Source organism: Ranitomeya imitator, chromosome 6 (assembly GCF_032444005.1).
Source record: "Ranitomeya imitator isolate aRanImi1 chromosome 6, aRanImi1.pri, whole genome shotgun sequence".
NCBI lineage: Eukaryota > Metazoa > Chordata > Amphibia > Anura > Dendrobatidae > Ranitomeya > Ranitomeya imitator.
The window spans coordinates 307287787-307311665 of NC_091287.1; the positions used below are offsets into that span (position 1 = coordinate 307287787).

General features: G+C 47.8%; 1 protein-coding gene across 2 annotated transcripts in view; it reads right to left on the reverse strand.

Moving 5' to 3' along the window:
- Positions 1-506: 506 nt before the first annotated feature.
- Positions 507-23879, reverse strand: part of PRP4K (pre-mRNA processing factor kinase PRP4K) — a 117047-nt gene continuing 93674 nt past the window's right edge. Inside the window, exons 14-16 of one of the 2 annotated variants that reach the window (XR_011314051.1) lie at positions 14912-14998; positions 2105-2371; positions 1651-1777 (exon numbers count right to left, since the gene is read on the reverse strand). Coding sequence is in view for 1 of the 2 variants with exons in the window: in XM_069730721.1 (XP_069586822.1) it covers positions 2168-2371; positions 14912-14998 (291 nt within the window). In the remaining variant the exon portion in view is untranslated. Of the gene's footprint in view, positions 2372-14911; positions 14999-23879 lie in introns of both variants that reach the window. The other variant, XM_069730721.1, reaches the window with a different exon arrangement.

Sequence of the window (23879 nt, forward strand, 5' to 3'; positions counted from 1 at the left end):
TAGTGATGAAAGTAATCAAACCCAATATTCTAGCACTTGTCAGAGTTTATTCAGAGATTTGACTTAAGATTTGTGTAAAAATGAATTAATCCAATTGTTTTGTACTTTTTTGTTGCTAAATGCTTATCTACACATGCTGTCAAGAATGACCTTGTGAGGAAGATGAAGATGGTGTCTCAGCAAACCAGCCGTTGGGAGGCCTTGTCTTGCTTTCCATTTTCCATTCAGCACCATCAAGAGGAAAAGTGAGAAAACAGCACAAACATTAGTCAATATCACAACCATGAAAAATAAACACACTACACTGATAAGTATGGGCATTACAAATTTATTTGGGATTGTAAAAGTCAAGAGCCATGGGAATCTAGTCATCGGTGGCTTCTTTCACCAAATACAGCATACATAAACCACAGTCTACAACTGAAATAAATGGATCAACTATTAGTGGTACTACCCAATTGATCAACTATGATCCAAAGTAAATGCTTTAAAAATGGCTACAGATAACCTTGTTCACAAAAGACTTTATTATCTAACGATGCATACTGGAAACATACAGATATCTGCATGGATCACTGAACATGCAGGAGAACATTTGTCACTTGACAATAAGTGAGTCTCAACAATTTATTCAAAAAGGAACATCATATGTAGACTTTTTTTTAACAAATAGTTTCATTTACAAGAGAAATAAAAAGGTAAAGAAGCAATTACCGCTTATAAAAAGCAGATGCTTTGCTCAAGAGTGGAGAGTTTATTCCTGTATTGAAAGACAACATAATCATGAACAATGAAACAAACAAATAAAAACATTTTTTTTATCAGAACCTACTACAGCTTAAAGGGGTTGTTTGAGATTTAGGACAAAGGTCACTACGACTGCAGACTGCCAAATCCCGATACCCCTTTATTCACGGTGAGAACGGGTGGTCACAAAGCAACACGTGTGATTTGCATAATTTCGGCCAAGTGCCAACTGGTCGCATTCAATGTCTCTCAATAGAAGAGAAATACCAGATGAGTCTAGTTGGCATGTGACTGCAAGTATGCAAATTGCGTATAAGCAGTCATGTGACCACTCGCTCTCACCGGTCATTGCTGTCATCGAGTTACTGTAGACTTCTGTCCCAAGTCCAGGCAACCACTTTAAAATGGGACTTAGTTAAATAAAAGAAGCTCCTTCTGTGCTGGTAAGAAATACACAAGTACATTTTATTGGTCTGAGTTTTTCCATGTTTTTTTTTTTTTTTTAAACCCTCAGATTTCAGACATGGAAACATAACTATGCCTCAAATTTCAATGCAACCACGGCAGATGCTTGTTGTAGGTTTTCCATTTAAGCTGGTAGACTATAGGGTAAAAATGCATATGAAACAGAAAACAATTAAGAAACAGTACACTGAAGGCGAGCCCCTTCCATCAAGTGCACACGCTCCACTAAAATCAGATGGAGAGAAAGACTTGGATTGATCTATCACAACTATCGTCCAACTTAAAACATTACAGACGAACAAATAGTAAGTCACTGTGAAACATGCAAGAGCAGAATGTTGCCACACGTTGTTACCAAATGCGCATCTGTGAAATATATCCACATATTTATATATAAACGACATCTTAAAACGCCAGCGATGTTGATGGTTTGGCTTACCTTCAGTGTACTGTAAGCTGTACACAACCTGCTTTATCTCTGCGGGCAGGCTCAAGGAATAGGCCTCCCTTCGGCACTGACTAGAGCAAGGAGCAAGGGCATGCTGCTGAGGCCTGCGCACACAACCTAGGAAAACGTGAATATAAACAGCATTTATGCTGATCTTCCAAGACAGAATAAAAAAAAAAAAATCCGTGACTGCTAAAAATAAAATATTACATCCAAATGTTATAACGCAAGTTGGTTTTTCCAAACATAATTTTCAATGCAAACTGAATTAGCACTGAGTATACAGTTCTGCCAATTTACAAGCATTTCTATTGTGAAAAAGTACAGATATCACAATTTTTCAGACATCTCATTGGAAAAGAAATAATAAAATAAACCCTTAGTTTTAATTCAAACAATACAAGATTCCTCAACTTTGCAAGGGAAATATTTATGTTTATATACATTAATGAGCTGCTGTGGAAGGTCTTCGGTCCTGGTGTGAACTATTCAAACCATTTCCCACGTTTAGATCTTTTCTTGAATGAAAGGATGCTGAAGTGCTTGATTGATGCTTATTCGTTTCGCCGGGTCCAGCATTAGGATCTGATCCAACAAGTCTTTTAGCTGGTGAACTTTTTTACGCTGTTCTTCTGGTAGCCTCTGGCATCCAATTAAATCAGCCAACAGGTCCTTAGTTGGGTTAATCGTGCTCATGACAGTAACTTTCTCCTGTGCAACATATAAATTAGGAACATTATTCCCGCTAATTAGCTAAATTAGTAACTAAGTCGATGTACTGTAGCGGTGTAAAATTATGTCATCACGTTCAGCTGCTTCAATACAGACTTTAAAGGGAACCTGTCACGTCATTTTCAGTTATTAGGCTGGCCCCATTGTGTTGGTAGTGATGCAATGTGCATCACAAACATGTTTTTTTCAAATAAAAACTCCCAGTATTATGCTTTGCCCTCAGCAGAGCAGATAAGTACGCCTGTGCAGGAACGCGATGCCGAGCGGACTGTGTGCATGATGTAAGGACGCATCATCCACCAAACCAAGAAGGAGAACGGCATCGTAAGCAGATGGAAGGTGCCGGACTAGGAAGAGCGTCACCCCTCAGACCGGACCGCCACACAGGTGAGTATAATAAAAGTTATTTTTCAGTTATTCTAGGTTGGGGGCAGATATACAGCATTATAGAATGTTGTATATCAGCCCTGAAAGGCGGTGGCAGCATCGCATATCGGCCAAACCTAGTGACAGGTTCCCTTTAAAAAAATAAAAGAAACAAAAAACAACCTTTTGCAGGTAGGTGCCAGACGTGGCAACTTCTCTGCAGCATAATTACATGTTTCATGTCCCAATAAGATATGTTCTTGATGTTATTCAGCTAGAAAAAAAAGTCAATTTGAAAATGGAACCTGCCGCGCCTGCGCAGTAGCAGCTATCGGTGTATATAGGTGTGATCCGATAGCTGCCACTGCTACTGTGCAGCCATCTTACTGGAGAAGAAAAAAAAATCCTTCTCCAAGATGGCGCCCCCCACGCCTGAGCAGTAGCAGCTCTGGGAGATAGCAGAGAGCGCGTGCATAGGGCATATCATTAACTAAAAACTGAAAAAAAGGGGCGCGTCCTAGCTGGCCATGTGAGCAGATTTACAGCAGAGCGCTCCAGTTACCATCCTGTGAAAAATCCTGAGCAGACGCCGCTGACCGGACTTTTTTGCTGCTTACCGGCTGGCTGAAGGTCTGGGTAGCATAGCGGTGCTGAGCGGTGGCCCCGACACCGGAGAAAATGACTAGGAGACGGCAGAGAGACGCGGGAACCGGTGATGCAGGAGCCAGCCAAGATGGCGCCGAGGCCAGAGAAGACGCCGACAAAGCTAATGCGGGAGAGGGTGGATGTACTAAATAGGCGATGGATACAGAGGGCATACCACTCTACCTTCTCTACGTATTCAAGGGGTGTGTCAGTGCTGGTACCTGTGGGAGTGCAGTATGAAGAGGTGAAGAAGCATGTGGATGTGGATGGTCAGTACGTGGTGGTACATTGTAAAATAAATGGAGTGTTGATGTGTATAGCGGCAATGTATATTCCGCCTCCTTACTCAAGTAAGAAAATTAGAGAAGTGTTGGAGCGGGTGGAACGATGGGGCCCGACACCATTTCTAATTATTGGTGATCTTAACAATATATGCGATGACTTTTGGGACAAAAATAAAAACATCCAGAATAGGAGGGGGGAGGGCACACTACTACATTTGGTACCTATGTTCGTGAAATAGGTATGATTGACCTATGGAGAATTAGACATGCTGGGGAGAGGGGGTATTCATGTTATTCACCGGCGCATAGTACTTTGTCCAGAATTGATATGGCTCTTGGTAATCGGCTGTTGGACACGATGGTGGGAGATGTGCGGTACTTACCGAGGGCCCTCTCAGACCATAGTCCAATTGAGGTAGAGTTTCGATTGCTGGGGACACAGGCCGAGAACAGGAGACAGTGGAAGATCCACCCTAACTGGCTGCACAGTATAGATCTAGATGATATAAAACAGGAGGTGGCGGAATTTTTTGAGCTGAATGATGGGAGTGCAGATGCTCTTACTGTATGGGAAGCCATGAAGGCGTACTTAAGAGGGCTGCTGTTTAGAGATATTAGTAGGTGTAAGCAGAAGACCAGGGAGGCAGAGAAGGTAGCGGTTGATGAGCTGAGGGCAGCGGAAGATGAGATGGTAATAATGGGAACTCCTGAGGCTGGGAACAGATTAAAAACAGCGCAAAATCACACAGAGACAGTTTTGTTGGGAAAGGCTGAAAGGCAGCGGGAATTTCAGAGGCTGACTTATTATCAGGAGGGTGAGACTGTTGGTCACATGCTGTCACTGGTGGCTTCTGCCCAGAGGAGTACTTCGTTTGTCCATTCGCTGGTTTCTGGGAGTGGTAATAGAGTCTCCGAAACCTTTGAGACTTTGAAGGTCTTCGCGGACTTTTACGCGGGCCTATATTCCTCTCGGGTGGATGCGTCGGCGGGAGACACAGTGGCTTTCCTGGAGAGACTGGGGCTGCCGATTGAGTGAGGCAGATAGAGAAGCCTTGGTGGCTCCTATTACGGAAGAGGAACTGGGTCGGGCACTACAGTCTATGGCTAATGGGAAGGCGCCTGGAGTGGATGGGTTACTTGCTGAAATTTATAAAAATATGGGGGAGGTGCTAGTTCCCAGATTAAAGGTGGTTCTAAACGAGGCTAAGTGTAGAGGGTATCTGCCAGCTTCCATGAGAGAAGCCTTAATAGTGGTAATTCCAAAGGAGGATAAAGATTTGGGGAAACCGGAGTCATATTGGCCAATTTCTTTGCTCACTATGGATGTCAAGCTTCTGGCAAAGGTTTTAGCGACCCGCTTGTCGAGTGTCATCACTAACCTGGTGCACCCAGATCAATCTGGCTTTATGCCTGACAGATCTACAGCGGTTAAAGGGACTGTCACCTGAATTTGGCGGGACTGGTTTTGGGTCATATGGGTGGAGTTTTCGGGTGTTTGATTCACCCTTTCCTTACCCGCTGGCTGCATGCCGGCTGCAATATTGGATTGAAGTTCATTCCTGTCCTCCATAGTACACGCCTGCGCAAAGCAATCTTGCCTTGTGCAGGCATGTACTATGGAGGACAGAGAATGAACTTCAATCCAATATTGCAGCCAGCATGCAGCCAGCGGGTAAGGAAAGGGTGAATCAAACACCTGAAAACTCCGCCCATATGACCCAAAACCAGTCCCGCCAAATTCAGGTGACAGGTTCCCTTTAACCTGCGGAGGCTGTTTATGAATTTGCAGCTTAGGTCTGACAACTGTGGCCAGAGAGTTATTGCATCCTTAGATGCCCATAAGGCGTTCGATAGTGTGGAATGGGGATATCTATGGCAGGTGCTGAAGTGCATGGGTTTTGGCTCGCAGTTTGTGTCCTGGATTCAGCTGCTGTATTCGCGGCCGGTGGCTAGAGTCAGAGTGAATGGGGAGTTATCTCAGTCTATAAAACTAGCTAGAGGGACAAGGCAGGGATGTCCGCTAAAGAAGAGAATGTCCCGCTCCATCGAATCCGTAAAAAAGAGATTTCTTTATTCACAAACTTTTTTACGGATTCGGTGGAGCTGGACATTCTCTTCTTTTTTGGACTTTATACGCTTGGACACAGCGGGTCCGTGCTCCCGAAGATTGGTTTATGCATCACGGGTGAGCTGGTTTATATTCCTTCTTTCTAAGGCTACGTTCACATTTGCGTTGTGCGGGGCTGCGTCAGCGACGCAACGCACAACGCAAACAAGAACGCATGCAAAACGCATAGTTTTGCAATGCATGCGGTTTTTTTTTTTTTTTTTGCCGGATTTTGGACGCAAAAAAAATGCATCTTGCTGTGTCCTCTGCGTCCTAACGCTTGCGGCAAAAAAACGCATGCATCGCAAAACGCATGCAAACGCATGTCCATGCGCCCCCATGTTAAATATAGGGGCGTATGGCGCATGCGTCGCCGCAGCTGCGCCCAAAGCAGCCCGGCAGAACGCAAATGTGAACGTAGCCTAAGGGATGTCCGCTCTCTCCCCTTTTGTTTGCTCTGGCTGTGGAACCATTGGCTGCCAAAATTCGACAGTCTGATGAAGTGTCTGGGTTTAAGTATGGGATAGTTGAAGAGAAGATACCGTTATAAGCGGACGATATTCTACTATTTCTGGCTGACCCGGCAGCTTCCTTCGGGGGTGCCATTGGGCTCATTGAAAGATTTGGCTGTTTGTCGGGACTGTCGATAAATTGGAGTAAGTCAATTCTGTTTAAAGTGGATGATGTGGGAGAGGATGGGAGTGAGCCTTTGGAGGATGGGCGACTTAAGGTGGTAAATCAATTTAAATACTTGGGGATACAGATCTCTGTACCAGTCACGGACTTCCTACATAGGAATCTGACTCCGGTTTTAGGTGTACTTAAGGCAAATGTGGATGCTTGGATTAACTTACATTTATCGGTGGTGGGCAGGGTTAATCTCATTAAAATGATTTTGATGCCTAAAATACTATATGTTCTTCATAATGCGCGGGATATTTCAGCAGATTAATTCCCTGTTTAGGAGTCTGGTATGGGGGAGACAATATCCACGTTATCAACGTATCAGACTGGAGACGCTTCAGCGACCCAAGGAAGATGGTTTTTTTGGCTCTGCCCAAACCTGAAGTATATTTTCTTGCAGCCCAGAGTCAACATTTAAAGGGCTGGGCGCATGAGGTGTCGTCCAGTGCGGTACAGCATTTGATGGAAACGGTGACAAAAAGATGTCCAATGATACAGTGTCTGGAAGATGGTTCCCGGGGGGGCATTGGGGAAATTGTAAACAACTGTATTTTTGATATGTAAGCTGTGGGGCAGATTGAAACAAATTTGTGGGGTTACGGGTCTGTCTAGATTCTCACCGTTATGGCATAATAATAATCTACCGAAGTTTGTGGCACTGGGGGTATTACCAGAGTGGCAGGCCAAGGGAATTCATTACGTGTGTCAGATAATTGAACAGCGAGTGCTGAAATCCTTTTCCCAATTGCAGGTGGAGTTTGGTTTCGGGCCCTCGGGGGAATATCAATATGCGCAGATGAGGCACGCATTTGGAGCTCAAAATAGGGGCAAATGTATTAGAATCCAAGGAGATATAGTATTGGAATGTGTGTGTGGTGAAGGGACTACGAGGGGGGTTATCTCCACCCTATATAAAGATTTACTGCATACATACAGTACCTTTTGGGATTTCCGATAAAGGCGAGAGCTAAGTGGGAGAGGGATCTGGGCCCAATGGAGAACGAAACCTGGGAGTCGGTGCTGGAGTGGGTTCCACGGCTGTCACAGCTCTATATAATATACAGAGTTTACAAATCTCTGGAAGTATTGTATAAAGCAGGCTTGCGTGCCGATTCTGAGTGCCCGAGGTGTAAGACTACAAATGCTGGAATATTTCATATGATGTGGACGTGTCCGAGACTGGCTGCATTTTGGTTGGTGGTTTTGAGTCGTGTGGAAGGAGCGTACAGATGCACGGTACCAAGGGATCCGATGGTGTGCTTACTAGGGTATGTATGAGATTGGAGTAGATCAAGCATGTCAAACACGCGTCCCGCGGGCCGCATGCGGCCCGCACAAAAGTCTCAAACTTTGCCTGTAAACACAAAGTTTGAGACTTTTGTGCGGGCCACAGATGCTCCCAGTCACTCTCAGCCTTCCTGACTTAGGACGGAGATCAGCAGCCACGCAAGCCGCAGATGTACAAAACGCGCGATCAGCACTTCCGGCTCTTCATTCATTGGCCGATATCCCTGCATATGACCTGCTTACGTCATCAGCAGCCGACCAACTAGCTCTGTGTCAATCCATGATGTGTGTACTTTGGTCGGCTGCTGATGACGTAAGCAGGTCATAAGCAGGGATAAGTATCGTAACTTTATTGTACTCTTTTTCAGTCCTCCTTCGTTCCCTTGAGTCTAGTGGATCTGTTCGGTACATCCATTCCTGGCAAAAAGCTGCTGTACAGCTTCCTCTTTCCCAGCAGCACCCTATGCGGCAGTGGCGTATCTAGGGGGGGGGGGCAGCCGGGGCATTTGCCCCGGGCGCAGCCGGCAGGGGGGCGCAGTCGGGCCGCCTAATTCGGCGGTCTACAGTGTCTCCCCCGGCGGCTGCATTCTGCCGCCCCCCGCACTGGGAGTCAGCTGTTCTCTGTGCCGACTGTCAAGCTGACAGCCGGCACAGAGAAGCTGCAGAGTGCCGGCTCCCAGTGTGCGCAGAGGGGGAGGGGAGCCCCTGCAGAGTGGCTGCGGCGGGCAGGGAGAAATCCCTGCAGGTCCACGGCCCAGCCGCACGATCTGTCTTCTTCCTGCTTCCTCTCACACAGACGCGCCGCTGGATAACGTCATCATTCAGCGGCCGGCTGTGTCAGAGGAAGGCGATGGAGCTGCTGCGCAGAGCGTGAGGAGAGGTGAGAGGAGTGTGTGTGTGTGTGTGTGTATGTGAGTGTGTGAATGTGAATGTCCGACTATCAACCACAGTCGGATCCTTCAGACGGAACCTGAAAACTCATCTCTTCAGGAAACCTACAGCCTGCACTGACACCGCTGCTGCCTCATCACTATTGAAGCTACCGCCTCACCAACACCGGAGCTCCTGCAACCCTCAACCTACTGTCTCCTTCCCCATAATGCTGTAGAATGTAAGCCCGCAAGGGCAGGGTCCTCGCCCCTCTGTATCAGTCCGTCATTGTTAGTTTGTTTACTGTATGTGATATTTGTAACTTGTATGTAACCCCTTCTCATGTACAGCACCATGGAATCAATGGTGCTACATAAATAAATAAATAATAATAATGTGTGTGTGAATGTGTATGTGTGTGTGTGAATGTGTGTGAATGTATGTGTGTGTCTCAGTATTGTGTGTGTATCGCGCTGCAGGGGAATGTGCAGAGAAGTGAATGGTGTGTGTGTGTGGGGGGGAGAGGAGAGGGCAATGATGGGGCTGACGGGGGGCATATGCCCTTGGAGGGGGGGGGGGGGGGGCGCCAAAATGAATTCTTGCCCCGGGTGCCAGAAACGCTAGATACACCTCTGCTATGCGGAATCCTGCAGAACATAGTAAGTGAGATCTGAAACATTAGAAGTATCTCTGATCCCAATGATCCAGGATTTTTTCCCGCAACAGTGGGCAGTGCCAGGTAGCTTATCATTACAACTTTGTGATCCATATTACTGTCTTGTTTCTTTTTCTTCCATTTTTTTCCTTTGCAAAAAGATAAAAACAACGATAATGCGCTTTCAGGGTTTTTTGTGTGTTTCAGCATTCACAGTATGGGATTAATATTCTGATATTTTATTAGTTTAGTGACGCACATGGCTACACAATGTTGTTTTTTTTTTATTTACGTTCTGGGAAAAGGTCATTATGAACTTTTTAATATATTTTTTTTGTATTTAATCCCTGCAATCACTAGTACAGTGCACTGCAATACTGTAATATTACAGTGCATTGTAAAAGTACTGATCTACCGGCAGAATTTCTTAGAAGTAGAGAATCAAGAGGTTGGGGGTCTTAGGTAGGTCACTATTTGTCATAAGCGTGTTATTGGTACCCTGCAATTGCATTGCTGGGGAAGGGAGGAGGTTAGGTACCAGAAGGGACACCTCTCCCCTTTAATCCCATCATCATACAGTGGCTTGCGAAAATATTTCCCCCATCCCTTGGCATTTTCCTTGTTGAAAACCTGGAATCTCACTTTTTCTTTTTGAGGGTTTGTATCAGTTCATGTGTAAAGCACATGCCTACAACTGTGAACATTTGGTTTTCTTTTTATAATGAAGGAAACAACAAGAAAACAAACTAACTGAAAACTTCAAGTGTGCATAACTATTCACCCCCCTAAAGTCAGTATTTTGCAGAGCCTCCTTTTGCGGCAATTACACCTGCAAGTCACTTTGGATAAGTAAACTTCAAAAAAACTCAACGTCACATCCAAACATAGACTAAGTGTCAACAGGTGCTGAACCTAGAGTCACCAACTCAGGCTGGTTTCACATTTGCGTTTAAAAACTGCTGTGTGCGGCCCTCGCAACAACCTCTTGTTACTCATGTGGCCCTTGGGGTACCCTGAGTTTGACATGCCTGGAGTAGATAACACCTGGAAGATCGCAATTGCCAGATTATTGTATATGGCCCGAAAGGTAATAGCACGAAATTGGATTAAGGCAGAACCGCTCACAAGAAGAGAATTCCTTCAATATGTACAGCAGGGTCTGACATTGGAAAAAGGGAGTTACAAGAAACAAGGGAAAATAGAAATGTTTGATAAAGTGTGGTCTCCGTGGCTTGAAATGGGATGAGGACAGGTAAAGGGGATGGGAAAGTCAAGAGCCTGACTCGGTGAAAACTAAACATGGTGTATGCGGTCCTAAGTGAGAAAGAGCTGTTACTAAAAGAGGTGAGCTGTCTTATGGGGGTAGGGAGGGATTAGTTGGGAATGGTGGGGTTTTAAAACTGGGAAAATGTTTGTATTGAACAAAAAGAATTTAATATGTAAAATGCAATGTTAGGCTACTTTCACACTAGCGTCGGAATCTCCCCGTCGCAATGCGTCGGGGAGAGATTCCGACGCTAGCGTTTAACGCATTGCACAACGGAGGCAGCGGATGCATGTCTCTGGCGCATCCGCTGCCCCATTGTAAGGTGCGGGGAGTTGGGGGCGGAGTTCCGGCCGCGCATGCGCGGTCGGAAAAAGCGGTCCGTCAGGAGCAAAAACGTTACAAGTGGCGTTTTTTGCTCCCGACGGTCCGCAGAAGCACGACGCATCCGTCGCATGACGGATGCGACGTGTGGCAATCCGTCGCAATGCGTCGTCAATACAAGTCTATGGGGAAAAAACGCATCCTGCAAGCACTTTTGCAGGATGCGTTTTTTCTGCAAAACGACGCATTGTGACGGATTGCAGTTAACGCTAGTGTGAAAGTAGCCTTATTCTTAATAAAAATTTATTTGAATAAAAAAACCCCTGAAAATAAAGATTAAAGAACAACCATAAGATGGATTTCATCAACCAAGGTATCATTTTTATCAGTATAACAGCGCCGACCTGACACTGTCTGTAGGTTACTGTGCACAATCCTGCTGACAGGTTCCCTTTAAAAAACACTTATGATTGGGGGACTCCTTCACATACCTTTTGTTTCAGTCATAAGGGTAGCACTTTTTAGTGCTTCAGTCACGGATCAGTCAGTGTCCAGTTCAAATTATGCACATCCACAACATTGCGATTGATTGCCGCAACTGTCCTGATGTCACAGCAACCACCTAGCAAATCCCGTGCACATGCACAACCCATCTGCTCCCCGGGTATGCGCACTGATTCTGGGTGTACAGCCCCAGGTTCAAATCAGGTGTACTTATGCTCCGGAGCGCAGAGTGGAGGGTTCACACTGACACGCATAGCATGCGCACTCACATGTCATATAGCCACTGAGTCACAGCGGCTCCGGAGCATGCTCAAATCTGATATAAAGCTAGGACTGTATATCCAGAGTCACCTGTGAAGGTTCCATGGACTGAGGCCAATTTATTCTTTTTTGGTTAAAGTTTTCTTACCATGCATAAATGATTTGAAACATTGCAAATGTAAATAATGTAATAAATGTAAATCAGCAGAACATGAATTTTTTTATCATTATATTTGGGGAGTTTTCTTCATCTAAAGCAGCGGTTCTCAACCTGGGGGTCGCGACCCCGAGGGGGGTCGAACGACCAAAACACAGGGGTCGCCACCAGTGGCGTAGGAAGGGGGGAGAAGAAGAAAAAAAAGAAAAAAAAGACGCCCCTTTAAATCTTCGGGCGGCGCCGTCCGCCGCCACGACCAGGGCCAGCTCCCCCCACCCCCGGGCCCCGCTCTAATACTCACCTCTATTGGTTCCTGCGGCGCCGGCAGCTGCAGCGTCCTCTGACTCTGCGACGTCTCAGAGCAGAGGGCGCGATGACGTCACTACTGTGCGCGCCGCTCTGCCTCTCTGTCCTGAGCGTCACAGAGCCGGAGAGACGCTGACTGGCTGCACCGGACCTGCGCTAGGAACGGGAGAGGTGAGGATTTTACTTTTTTTTTTTTTTTCTTTATGTCTGACTGTCTGGGGGCAATGCTGGACACACTGGGGCAATACTGGAGACCATGGGGCAGATTGCTGGACACACTGGGGCAATACAGGAGACCATGTGGCAGAATGCTGGACACACTTGGGCAATACAGGAGACCATGGGGCAGATTGCTGGACACACTGGGGCAATACAGGAGACCATGTGGCAGAATGCTGGACACACTGGGGCAATACAGGAGACCATGGGGCAGATTGCTGGACACACTGGGGCAATACAGGAGACCATGTGGCAGAATGCTGGACACACTGGGGCAATACAGGAGACCATGGGGCAGATTGCTGGACACACTGGGGCAATACAGGAGACTATGGGGCAGATTGCTGGACACACTGGGGCAATACTGGAGACCATGGGGCAGAATGCTGGACACACTGGGGCAATACAGGAGACTATGGGGCAGATTGCTGGACACACTGAGGCAATACAGGAGACCATGGGGCAGAATGCTGGACACACTGGGGCAATACAGGAGACCATGGGGCAGATTGCTGGACACACTGGGGCAATACAGGAGACCATGTGGCAGAATGCTGGACACACTGGGGCAATACAGGAGACCATGGGGCAGATTGCTGGACACACTGGGGCAATACAGGAGACTATGGGGCAGATTGCTGGACACACTGGGGCAATACTGGAGACCATGGGGCAGAATGCTGGACACACTGGGGCAATACAGGAGACCATGGGGCAGATTGCTGGACACACTGGGGCAATACAGGAGACTACTATGGGGCAGATTGCTGGACACACTGGGGCAATACTGGAGACCATGGGGCAGAATGCTGGACACACTGGGGCAATACTGGAGACCATGGGGCAGATTGCTGGACACACTGGGGCAATACAGGAGACCATGTGGCAGAATGCTGGACACACTGGGGCAATACAGGAGACCATGGGGCAGATTGCTGGACACACTGGGGCAATACAGGAGACTACTATGGGGCAGATTGCTGGACACACTGGGGCAATACTGGAGACCATGGGGCAGAATGCTGGACACACTGGGGCAATACTGGAGACCATGGGGCAGATTGCTGGACACACTGGGGCAATACAGGAGACCATGTGGCAGAATGCTGGACACACTGGGGCAATACAGGAGACCATGGGGCAGATTGCTGGACACACTGGGGCAATACAGGAGACTACTATGGGGCAGATTGCTGGACACACTGGGGCAATACTGGAGACCATGGGGCAGAATGCTGGACACACTGGGGCAATACAGGAGACCATGGGGCAGATTGCTGGACACACTGGGGCAATACAGGAGACTACTATGGGGCAGATTGCTGGACACACTGGGGCAATACTGGAGACCATGGGGCAGAATGCTGGACACACTGGGGCAATACTGGAGACCATGGGGCAGAATGCTGGACACACTGGGGCAATACTGGAGACCATGGGGCAGATTGCTGGACACACTGGGGCAATACAGGAGACTATGGGGCAGATTGCTGGACACATTGGGGCAATACTGGAGACCCTTTGGCAGATTTCTGGACACATTGAGGCAATGCTGGAGACCCTGGGGCAGACTTCTGGACACACTGGGGCAATGCTGGACACTGGGGCAGATTGCTGGACACACTGGGGGTAATATGCTGGACACACTGGGGCAATGCTGGACACTGGGGGTAATATGCTGGACACACTGGGGCAGATTGCTGGACAACATGGGGGTAATATGCTGGACACACTGGGGCAGATTGCTGGACAACATGGGGGTAATATGCTGGACACACTGGGGGCAGGACTTGAGGCATGGGCAGAATGTAGATACGGGGCATGATTGGAGACACGGGGCAGGATTGGATCATGGGGCAGGACGGATACGATGGAGGCTGGTGGGGCAGGATGGGGAGATCATATGGAGTAGAATGGATACTCATGAGGGCAGGATGTGAGAACATATGGCTGGAGCCAGGAATGAGATAAACGGGGCCAGGGTGGGGAATAGTGTTACCATAGGCATAATAGGGGATAATTAAGGGATATTATTACTGCAGTGATGTATTTATTTTATTTTTTGAGTATACTGTTTTAAATGGGGGGGCGGTCCTTTTACTGTGCAGAGTGACACTATATCGCCTTTTTTTCTTCATGTGGTGTAATGTATAAGTTGTGAAAAATTAAGTAATGTGTTCTGCAAGCGGAGCTCTAGATAACTGTGTTATTTCCTGCAGAAACGAGTCCTGGCTGGAAGGAATGATGGCGGTCTGTGCTGGATGAAAGATGAAGGACTTCACCTAGAGACATCACTGGTGAGTCAGGTGTACCTATACACTGACACTATACACTGTATACTATATAAAGGTCCTGTGTATAATGTCACCAGTGATCTCTGTATTACCTCTATACATAATGCATATCAGATATTTACATTCCGAATCATAACTAATAAAATTACAGTTTTAAAGTAGCCACCAAAATTATTTTTTGGGTTGGGGGTCACCGCAACATGAGGAACTGTATTGCAGGGTCAAGGCATTAGAAAGGTTGAGAACCACTGATCTAAAGCAAAGGTAAGAGAAAGATAGAGAAATAACCTACCCTTTCTGTAACTTTGTCAACTTCAATGTACATGAAGTTCAAATTTGCATCAAAGTGTTGGTCCTTGAACACACCTTTCCGAATCATCTACAGAAGAAAACACACAGAAACTCTTCTATTACAAACCCAGGAAACTGTATTTGATCATGTACATTTTTTAGTGTGGATGTATGACAATAGGTTGCACATGGATGTCACAGACATAAAAAACAGGCAGACAAATGGCATACGGATGAACATAAAAAGAAAAATCTGAGTTTTGTGGACTAAATTCAGACCATTTCTAATTCTCTAGTCTGCAGGGGCTCTTACTCGGTCAACTGAACACGGTGGCTCAGTGGTTAAGCACTGCAGCGCTGTGGTCCTGGGTTTGCATGGGTTTACTCCGGGTACTCTGGTTTCCTCCCACACTCCAAAGACATACTGATAGGGAACTTAGATTGTGAGCCCCAATGGGGACAGAGATGATAATGTGAAGTGCTGCAGAATAAGGTAGCGCTATATAAGCAAAGCATAATAAATAGAACTCTGTAATACACTAATGGGCTAATGACTGTGGTGGGGTGGTCAGAGGGTTGTTTGAACCGCTGATCTTCTGAATTTGACAAGTCAACAGATGATAATGCATGTGGATTTGCTGTCTTGCGGCAGGGGGACTTTGCATATTATAGGGACAAAATAATTTGAGTTTTTTTTAGAAAGCTCATCAGCTGTAGAGAACATCCTCTTTATACAGAACTGCACATTTTGTCCACAGAATGACAACTTATGCTTCAGATGTCATTTGCAGCAAATTTCCAAACCAAAATCGATAGAGGTCATGTTTGCACTTACACTAAAAATCACTCATGAAGGCAATAATATGATGAAAATCTTTAATTAAAAAATTGACTGCAGTGTGTGAAACTCCTTCATGACATATGATGTACAAGTACATCATATGTCATGTAACTGCCTTTGATCCGCATCTTTTCTGGCAGATTTTGGCTGATTTAAATCAGCCATCGCGTGCCTCTAACAGCCGCAGGTGGAGGGGTGCTCTAGCTAAAGATGTTAACTGTTAAATCCTGCTGTCAAGCTGGCAGAATCAATCAACACACGTCATCAGAGGGCGTGTCATTTCACATGCCTATCGGCGATCCCGTGATTTGATCACGGGGTGCTCAAGGGTTGTCATAACAGTAGAGGGTCTGTTGATGATACCTGAGCCTCTCCTGTGAAAGTCGGCTCATGTCTGGCGTTCATAGGAGATTGTGATTTTCTCTATACAAAGCACAAGCGATCATATGATCGTAGCTCCAAGTCCCCATGGAAACTATTTACCCCTTCATGCTGCAGCCCATTTTTGTTTTTGCATTTGTTTTTTGCTCCCTGGAGAATAACTTTTTTTCTTTCCGTCAGTATAAATAAATAAATAAATAATCTTTATTTTTATATAGCGCTAACATATTCCGCAGCGCTTTACAGTTTTTTTTTTTTGCACACATTATCATCACTGTCCCCGATGGGGCTCACAATCTAGATTCCCTATCAGTATGTCTTTGGAATGTGGGAGGAAACCGGAGTGCCCGGAGGAAACCCACGCAAACACGGAGAGAACATACAAACTCTTTGCAGATGTTGTCCTGGGTGGGATTCGAACCCAGGACCCCAGCACTGCAAGGCTGCAGTGCTATCCACTGAGCCGTCAGTATGGCTATGTAAGGGCTTGTTTTTTGCATGACAAGCTGTACTTTTAATTGACACCATTGGTTTTACCGTATCATGTACTGGAAAATGGGGGAAAAAAATTCCAAATGCAGTGAAATTGCAAAAATAGTGCAATTCCACAACTGTTTATTTATTTTTTAACCATGTTCACCAAAATGCTAAAACGGACCTGCCATCATCATTCTCCAGGTCATTACGAGTTCGTAGACACCAAACATGTATAGGTTCTTTTTTATTTAAGTGGTGGAAAAAAAATCCAAAAGCTTAACAAAAAAAAAAAAAATTGCGTCATTTTCCGAGACCTGTAATGTCTCCAATTTTTGGAATCTAGGGTTGGGTGAGGCCTTATTTGTTGCGAGCTGAGCAGCCGTTTTTAATTATAACATTTTGGTGCAGACAGGATCTTTTGATCGCCCGTTATTCCATTTTTTGCGGTGAACAAAAAAAATGTAATTCTGGCCTTCTGAAATTTGTTTACTACGCAGTTTACCAATTCTTTTTATATCTTGATAGATCGGCTGATTCTGAATGCAGTGATACCAAATATGTTTTTTTTTTAATCATTTTATTTTGAATGGGGTGAAAGTGAGGAGATTAGAACATTTAGATTTTTTTATTATTTTTAAATTTTTTGCTTTTCACTAGCTTCCATAGACTCCATGGAAGACTAGAAGCTGCGATTTTCTGACCGCCTTCTGCTACACTCAGGCAATGATCAGTTCGCCTGTGTGTAGAAGAAATGCTCACTTGCTATGAGCGCCAACCGCTGGGTGGTGCTCATAGCAATCCGGCAATGACAATCAGAGGGGTATGCTGCACACCCTGGGTTGTTATGCCAACCCATCGGCGACCCACAGTCAGGTGACACAGGCGCCGATAGGCGGGATTAGTGACACACTTCAGGCGCAAACACATTAAAACAGGATTTTTGGTTGCTTACTGTAAAATCTGTTTCTCAGAGCCTTCATTGGGGGACACAGGAACCATGGGTGTATGCTGCTGCCACTAGGAGGCTGACACTATGCAAATAAAAAAGTTAGCTCCTCCTCTGCAGTGTACACCCTACCGACAGGAAGTAGGATATTCAGTTAGTGAGAAAGCAGTAGGAGAAGCAACGTGTAAAAGAGAAAGAATAATAATATAATAATAAACTTTATATAGCGCCAACAAATTCTGCAGCGCTCCACAGATTTACAGTTTCAAACACTCAAAGAGTGTTCAAAGAACTCAAACGTAAACAGTATAACACAATAAACAGAGCTGTTCAACTTGGGAGGGTGCTGTGTCCCCCAATGAAGGCTCAGAGAAAAAGATTTTACGGTAAGCAACCAAAAATCCTGTTTCTCTATCGCCTTTCATTGGGGGACACAGGAACCATGGGACGTCCCAAAGCAGTCCCTGGGGTGGGAAAAACAGACTTCCATCAGGTCAGAGGACTCACCACTGCCGCCTGCAGGATCCTTCTGCCCAGGCTGGAGTCCACCGAAGCATAGGTATGGACCTTGTAAAATTCAGCGAACATGTGGATGGGCCTTTATCTCAGGAGGGGGCGCTCTGTTCTTGACCCGGTAAGCCTCCAAAATTGCCGTTCTGATCCAGCGAGCAATGGTCGCTTTGGAAGCCGGCAGGCCTCTACGCGCGCCATCAGGGATGGCGAAAAGAGAATCCATCTTTCGGAAAGCGGCCGTGCTAGCCAGGGAGATCCTCACTGCCCTAACGAGGTCCAGCCTGTTCAACGATCGCTCCAGAGGATGAGTCGGAGCCTGACAAAAGGAAGGTAGAACAAATGTCCTGGTTGAGGTGGACAGGTGAAAACCACCCCGGGAAGGAAGGAAGGAAGGAAGGCAGAGGCCTGGGATCACCTTGTCCTGGTGGAAAATCAAAAAAAGGTCGGCAAGAAATGGCCGCCAACTCGGAAACGCGGCGGATCGAAGTGATGGACACAAGAAAAGCCACCTTCCGAGATAGAACTGACAGGGAACAGGTTTAGGCACACAGATTGGACTTATTAACGCTGATAGGTGCTGTGCTTGTGTCCAGACACAGAATCCCCGCTTGTCTCCAAGCGGGGATTCCGTGTCTGGACACAAGCACAGCACCTATCAGCGTTAATAAGTCCAATCTGTGTGCCTAAACCTATCTGCGCAAATACCAGACGCAGACCATGCTGTGCCTTATATGACACTACAGTCATTCACTTTTTCATCATAGTACGTAACTGATGAAGGTCCAGATACAGGACCGAAACGTTTTTTTGGCTACTACCATTAAAATCTCACGAGCATTAAGTTGAGTGCCAGGTTCTTTCTTTTAGTATCACATGGTGTGGGAACCTACCTGGGCACCACTAGTAGTAGTGCACACGGCTTTATGTTTGAGAACTGACAGGGAAAACTCCCTGAGAGGCCCAAAGGGGGGAACCCCTAAGAACATCCAGCACAAGCTTTAAATCCCATGAATCCACAGAGGCCATGTACGGAGGGACAGCGTGGGCTACTCCTTGAAGGAAGGTCTTAACCTGTGGCTGAGATGATAAAGTCTTCTGAAAGGGAAGAAGAACGCAGAAACCTGGCCCTTTAGGGAACTAAGAGCGAAGCCCGAATCCAGTCCTGCCTGAAGGAAAGCCAAAATGGAAGGCAGGGAAAAGGACATAGGTGAAAAGCGGTTGGACTCGCACCAACGAAAGTAAGCCTTCCAGGTACGATAGTAGATCCTTGAAGACGAAGGCTTCCTAGCCTGGATTATAGTGTGACTCATCCGGGCTGAAAGGCCGGACACTCTTAGAACTGTGGAGACCACAGCCACGCCGTTAAACTGAGCGACCGATAATTCGGGTGGCAGATCGGACCCTGAGACAGCAGATCGGGTCTGTCTGGAAAGCGCCAGGGGGGCGTCCGCAAGAAGATTGACGATCTCCGCAAACCAAGAACTCCTGGGCCAATCCGGGTCGATCAGAATGACCGACATCCCTTCCGCCTTGATCTCTTTCGACAGCTTGGAAAGCAAGGGAAGGGGTGGGAACCGATAGGGGAACACGAACCTTCCTGTTCAAATGCCGTGAGGTCCACTTCCGGAGTTCCCCATCGAAGAGCAATCCGATAGGAGACCTTCTGAAGTAAGGACCATTCCCCTGCCGCGAGACCCTCGCGGCTGAGGAAGTCGGCGGCCTAAATATCCACGCCGGGGAAATGCACTGCGGATCTCACCAGGACCATTGCCTCTGCCCGAAGGAGGATCCTGGAAACCGAGGCCGAGGCCAGAGAACTCAGAGTCCACCCCTGGTGGTTGACAGATGCAACTGCTGTGGCATTGTCAGTCTAGATTCCAATTGGCAGGCTCCTGAGAATCCTTACCTAGTGAAGGAAAGACAGAAATGTGATCCGGAAATTGAGGACATTGATCGGCAGAGACGACTCCTGCGCCGACCAACAACCCTGAAAAAAAAAAGGTGACAAAGCCCCACACCTCAGCCGAGCAGGCTGGCGTCCATCGTCACCACCTGCCAGAGAACTGGAAGGAAGGATCTGCTCTGGGATATGAGAAGTGACCTCGGCCACCAATCGAGGAACCGTTTCACCTGGGAGAAAGCCAGATCGGACGATGTAGGGAGAACACAGACCTGTCCCCCTGTGATAGAATAGCCTGCTGAAGAAGTCTTGAATGAAATGAGCGAAGGGAAATCGCTTCCGATGTTGCAACCAACCTCCCCATAACCTTCATGGCCCATCGGAAAGGAGGGAAGCCGAGAACCCTGGAGCAAGCGAACTTCCTGACGAAGGAGGGATATCTTGTCTTCGGGAAGGAAGACTGATTCGACAAGTGTCGAAGAACATGCCCAGAAATACGAGGCGCTGAGAAAGAACAAGACGGGACTGCTTCCTGTTGACGAGCCACCCGCAACAGCTAGAGTGTCGGGGAAGATGGATAGACTTTCGGGAGCCTGAAACCGAAATTCCTGAGCCTCCATGGAAGCGATTACTGAACGAGGGGATTCCATCCTGAAGTGTCTCAGACGAAACTTCTTGTTCAGCAATTTGAGATCCAGACTGGGACGAACCTTGTCGTCTTTTTTCGGTACAAAGAGATTCGAAGAGAAGCCTGTGAACCATTCCTGTTCTGGGACAGGAACGATTACCCCGGATTTAAGGAGGGATACAATGGCTGTAAAGAAACCCAGGACTAGAGCGGGGTCTCTTGGAGGTCGGGAGTCAAAGAAAACGATCCCGGGGCCGTGAAATGAATCTATTTTGTATCCAGAGGATACAAGTTCCCTGACCCATGCGTCCTCTACTGAGGAGACCCAGACGTTCCTGAGGAAGAGGAGACGGCTGCCCAGCCTGGGAAACGGGCTGGGGTCTAGTCGTGAGTCATGCCTAGGTGGAACTTCCAGTCCTAGACCTGGAGAATCCACCTTAGGAGTAGTGAGAACGCCAGGAAGGAGTGAGTCTGAAAAATACCTTCTTCTCTTAACGTGCCTGTTTCCTCTGCTGTTGCGAAGAGGAAACTGATGCCGCGAAACGACAAAAAAGGCCGAAAAGACTGAAGTTGCCGCCTAAAGGGAAATAGGCGAGGTCTGGAGAAGGGAACTGGTGCCGCCAGTGGCGTCCTTAATAATTTGGTCCAGATTGGAACCGAAAAGACGTGATCCTTGAAAAGGCAGGCTCGTAAGGGACGACTTTGATGACTCGAGCCAAACAGTGCGACAGCTGGCAACAACATTACTGGTTGCCTGAGCGGCAGAAGACGCAACGTCCAGGGAACAAATTATTCCCCGGCGTGAGTAATCTGGGTGGCAAATTCCGCCAGCCGGTCTGGTGGAGCTCCGGCTTGAATGCCCCAGCGGAGTTGTTTAGCCCCTTCGGATACAGACTTTGAAACCCAAGTGGAAGCAAAAACGGGGCATAGGGATGATGCGGCAGCTTCGAAAGCAGACTTCACGAAGGATTCCATGAACCTATCGATGGAATCTTTCAGAGCCGCCCCACCGGACAGCTTGAGGACTGTGTTGGTGGCAAGTCTAGCAGCCAGCGGATGCACAGAGGGAGAGGTCATTCTCTATCGCCTCTCATTCCGGTTGGCGATGAGATCCGGAGGAAAGAGATACGAGACTCCAAGACGCTTGCCTCTTTGAGAACGTTTGGTCGAATTCTCTCTTTCTCTGGCCAGAAGCTCCTCGAATTCAAGATGAGGAGCGAATACCTTGGGAGGTAGTTTAGACCGTCTAAACGAAACCACCTGATCTGCGGGTTCCGTAGAGGAATCTTTGATGCCACAGGTCTGATTGGTCGCTCCAATTAGGCTTTGAACCATATCCTTCATGTTAGCAATTTGGTTCGAATCCGGCCCCAAATTATCCTCCGAAGGCGCATCAGAGAAAGCCTCGCCTGACTCTGGGGGGGGAGGACCAGGGGGAAGTCGACCACAGAGAAGGACCGTGGGGCGAGATGGACTGAGAAGAGAACTCAGACTGGCGTTCCTGTCTGGATCTTTCGCGGCCTGTATTGAAAGTCTCGGACGGCGCTTCTTGCGACCCGCAGGCTACTACGGAAGTCTGCAGGGGCAACCGATCGAGCACGGACACAAGGGTCTGGGACACCCGTGTGAGATCCGCTACTGATAGAGATAGAGAGGAGGCCCAGTCTGGGGTGGGGACTTCGCTCTGAGGCAGAGCAGCAGGGGAGGGGGTCCTAGGCGGTGAGCATAATGTGGGTTGCTGCAGGCCTGCCTGAGGGAAGCCTGCGGATACAAGACAAACACGGAAAGTGTTTTACTGAGGCACAGGAAGTAGGGAAAAAGTAGGAGGCCGGAAGCGTCCTCCCTTAAAATTAGACTGAACGGGCCCCTGAGGAAAATATCAGAAGGTTAGAGGGAGAGTGTCAGTCTGCGGTGCAGAGCTACTCATGGCAGACGCTGCGGTTTCCAGATGGAAGGCTGCACGGCTTGGAAGATGCTCCTCAGGAACAATAGCACGGGGAGTGGTGGGCGGGGCTAACCACCAGGCCAGGAGAACCGAGATGGCGCCAATGGGCGGAGCTCACTGATGATTGTCGGGTGGGAGAAAAGCCCGCCTGAGGGAAAGAAAGTGGGAGGAGTCACGGCGCCAGAAGTAGAAGTCAGCGGCGCTGGGAAGGGCCGCGCGGTGGGAGAAGAGCGGACGCCGGGAAAAAGCGGCGTGGCCACCCGCAAGGCCGCCACGCCGCGACAAAAAGGCACAGCGCGGCCGGAGGAGAAAACGGCGTGGCTGCCTGTGAGGCAGCCGCGCCGTGTCAGAAAGGGATAGTGCGGCCGCAGGAGGACAGCTACCTTACAGGTAGCCACGCAGAAACAGTGCGGCCGCAGGGGGAAGCAGCGCGGCTACCTGCATGGCTGCCGTGCCACCACACGAACGGAGCGACAACCCCCGCCCCACGTGTCCCCGGCGGTCGATACACAATGGAAGGAACAGGGCTTCCGGAGTCCCAAAACTCCGACCAGGCCAAGGCAGCCTGGAAAAAAAAATCCCAAGGGACCCCCAGACAACCACCCCGAGACTGAGGAGAGGCCTAGAGGCACTTTGAGGGTAGGAATACTCACCTAAAACATCCCACGCCGTCCTTACTAACCTCAATCCGGGGAAAATATCAGACGTCCAGGGAGCTGATGGACGTCCTCGTCTCCTCCAACCGACAGGCTCTGGTGGGCGAGTGGGTGGGGGACGGATGCAGGACCGGACTTCTAAGCACGCTTGTGTGCTAGGATCTTGGTCCTGCTGTGGGATCTATGAGGATATGGGGTGGCAGTACACGCCGTACTCATAGTCCGTATTGTGGGACTACAGGTGTGACTGTTCAACCTGTATCCCTCCGGAAAACCTGAAAGAAAACGACGCACATTGAGGTAGATAAGGGTCTAATGAAAGACCCGTGTCCAACTCTTACTGACACCAAGCTAAACTGAATATCCTACTTCCTGTCGGTAGGGTGAACACTGCAGAGGAGCAGCTAACTTTTTTATTTGCATAGTGTCAGCCTCCTAGTGGCAGTAGCGTACACCCATGATTCCTGTGTCCCCCAATGAAAGGCTATAGAGAAATGCCGCTGTCAGAGATTGACACCGGCATTTAACAGGTTTAACAGCCGAGGGTGGATTGTGATTCCACCGGTGGCTGTTAGAGGCACATGTCAGCACCGGAGCCAACATTAAAGGGAGAGACTAGACATGCGCCGTATATGTACGGCGCATGTCGTGAATGGGTTAAATACAGTAAAAATCTTTTAAA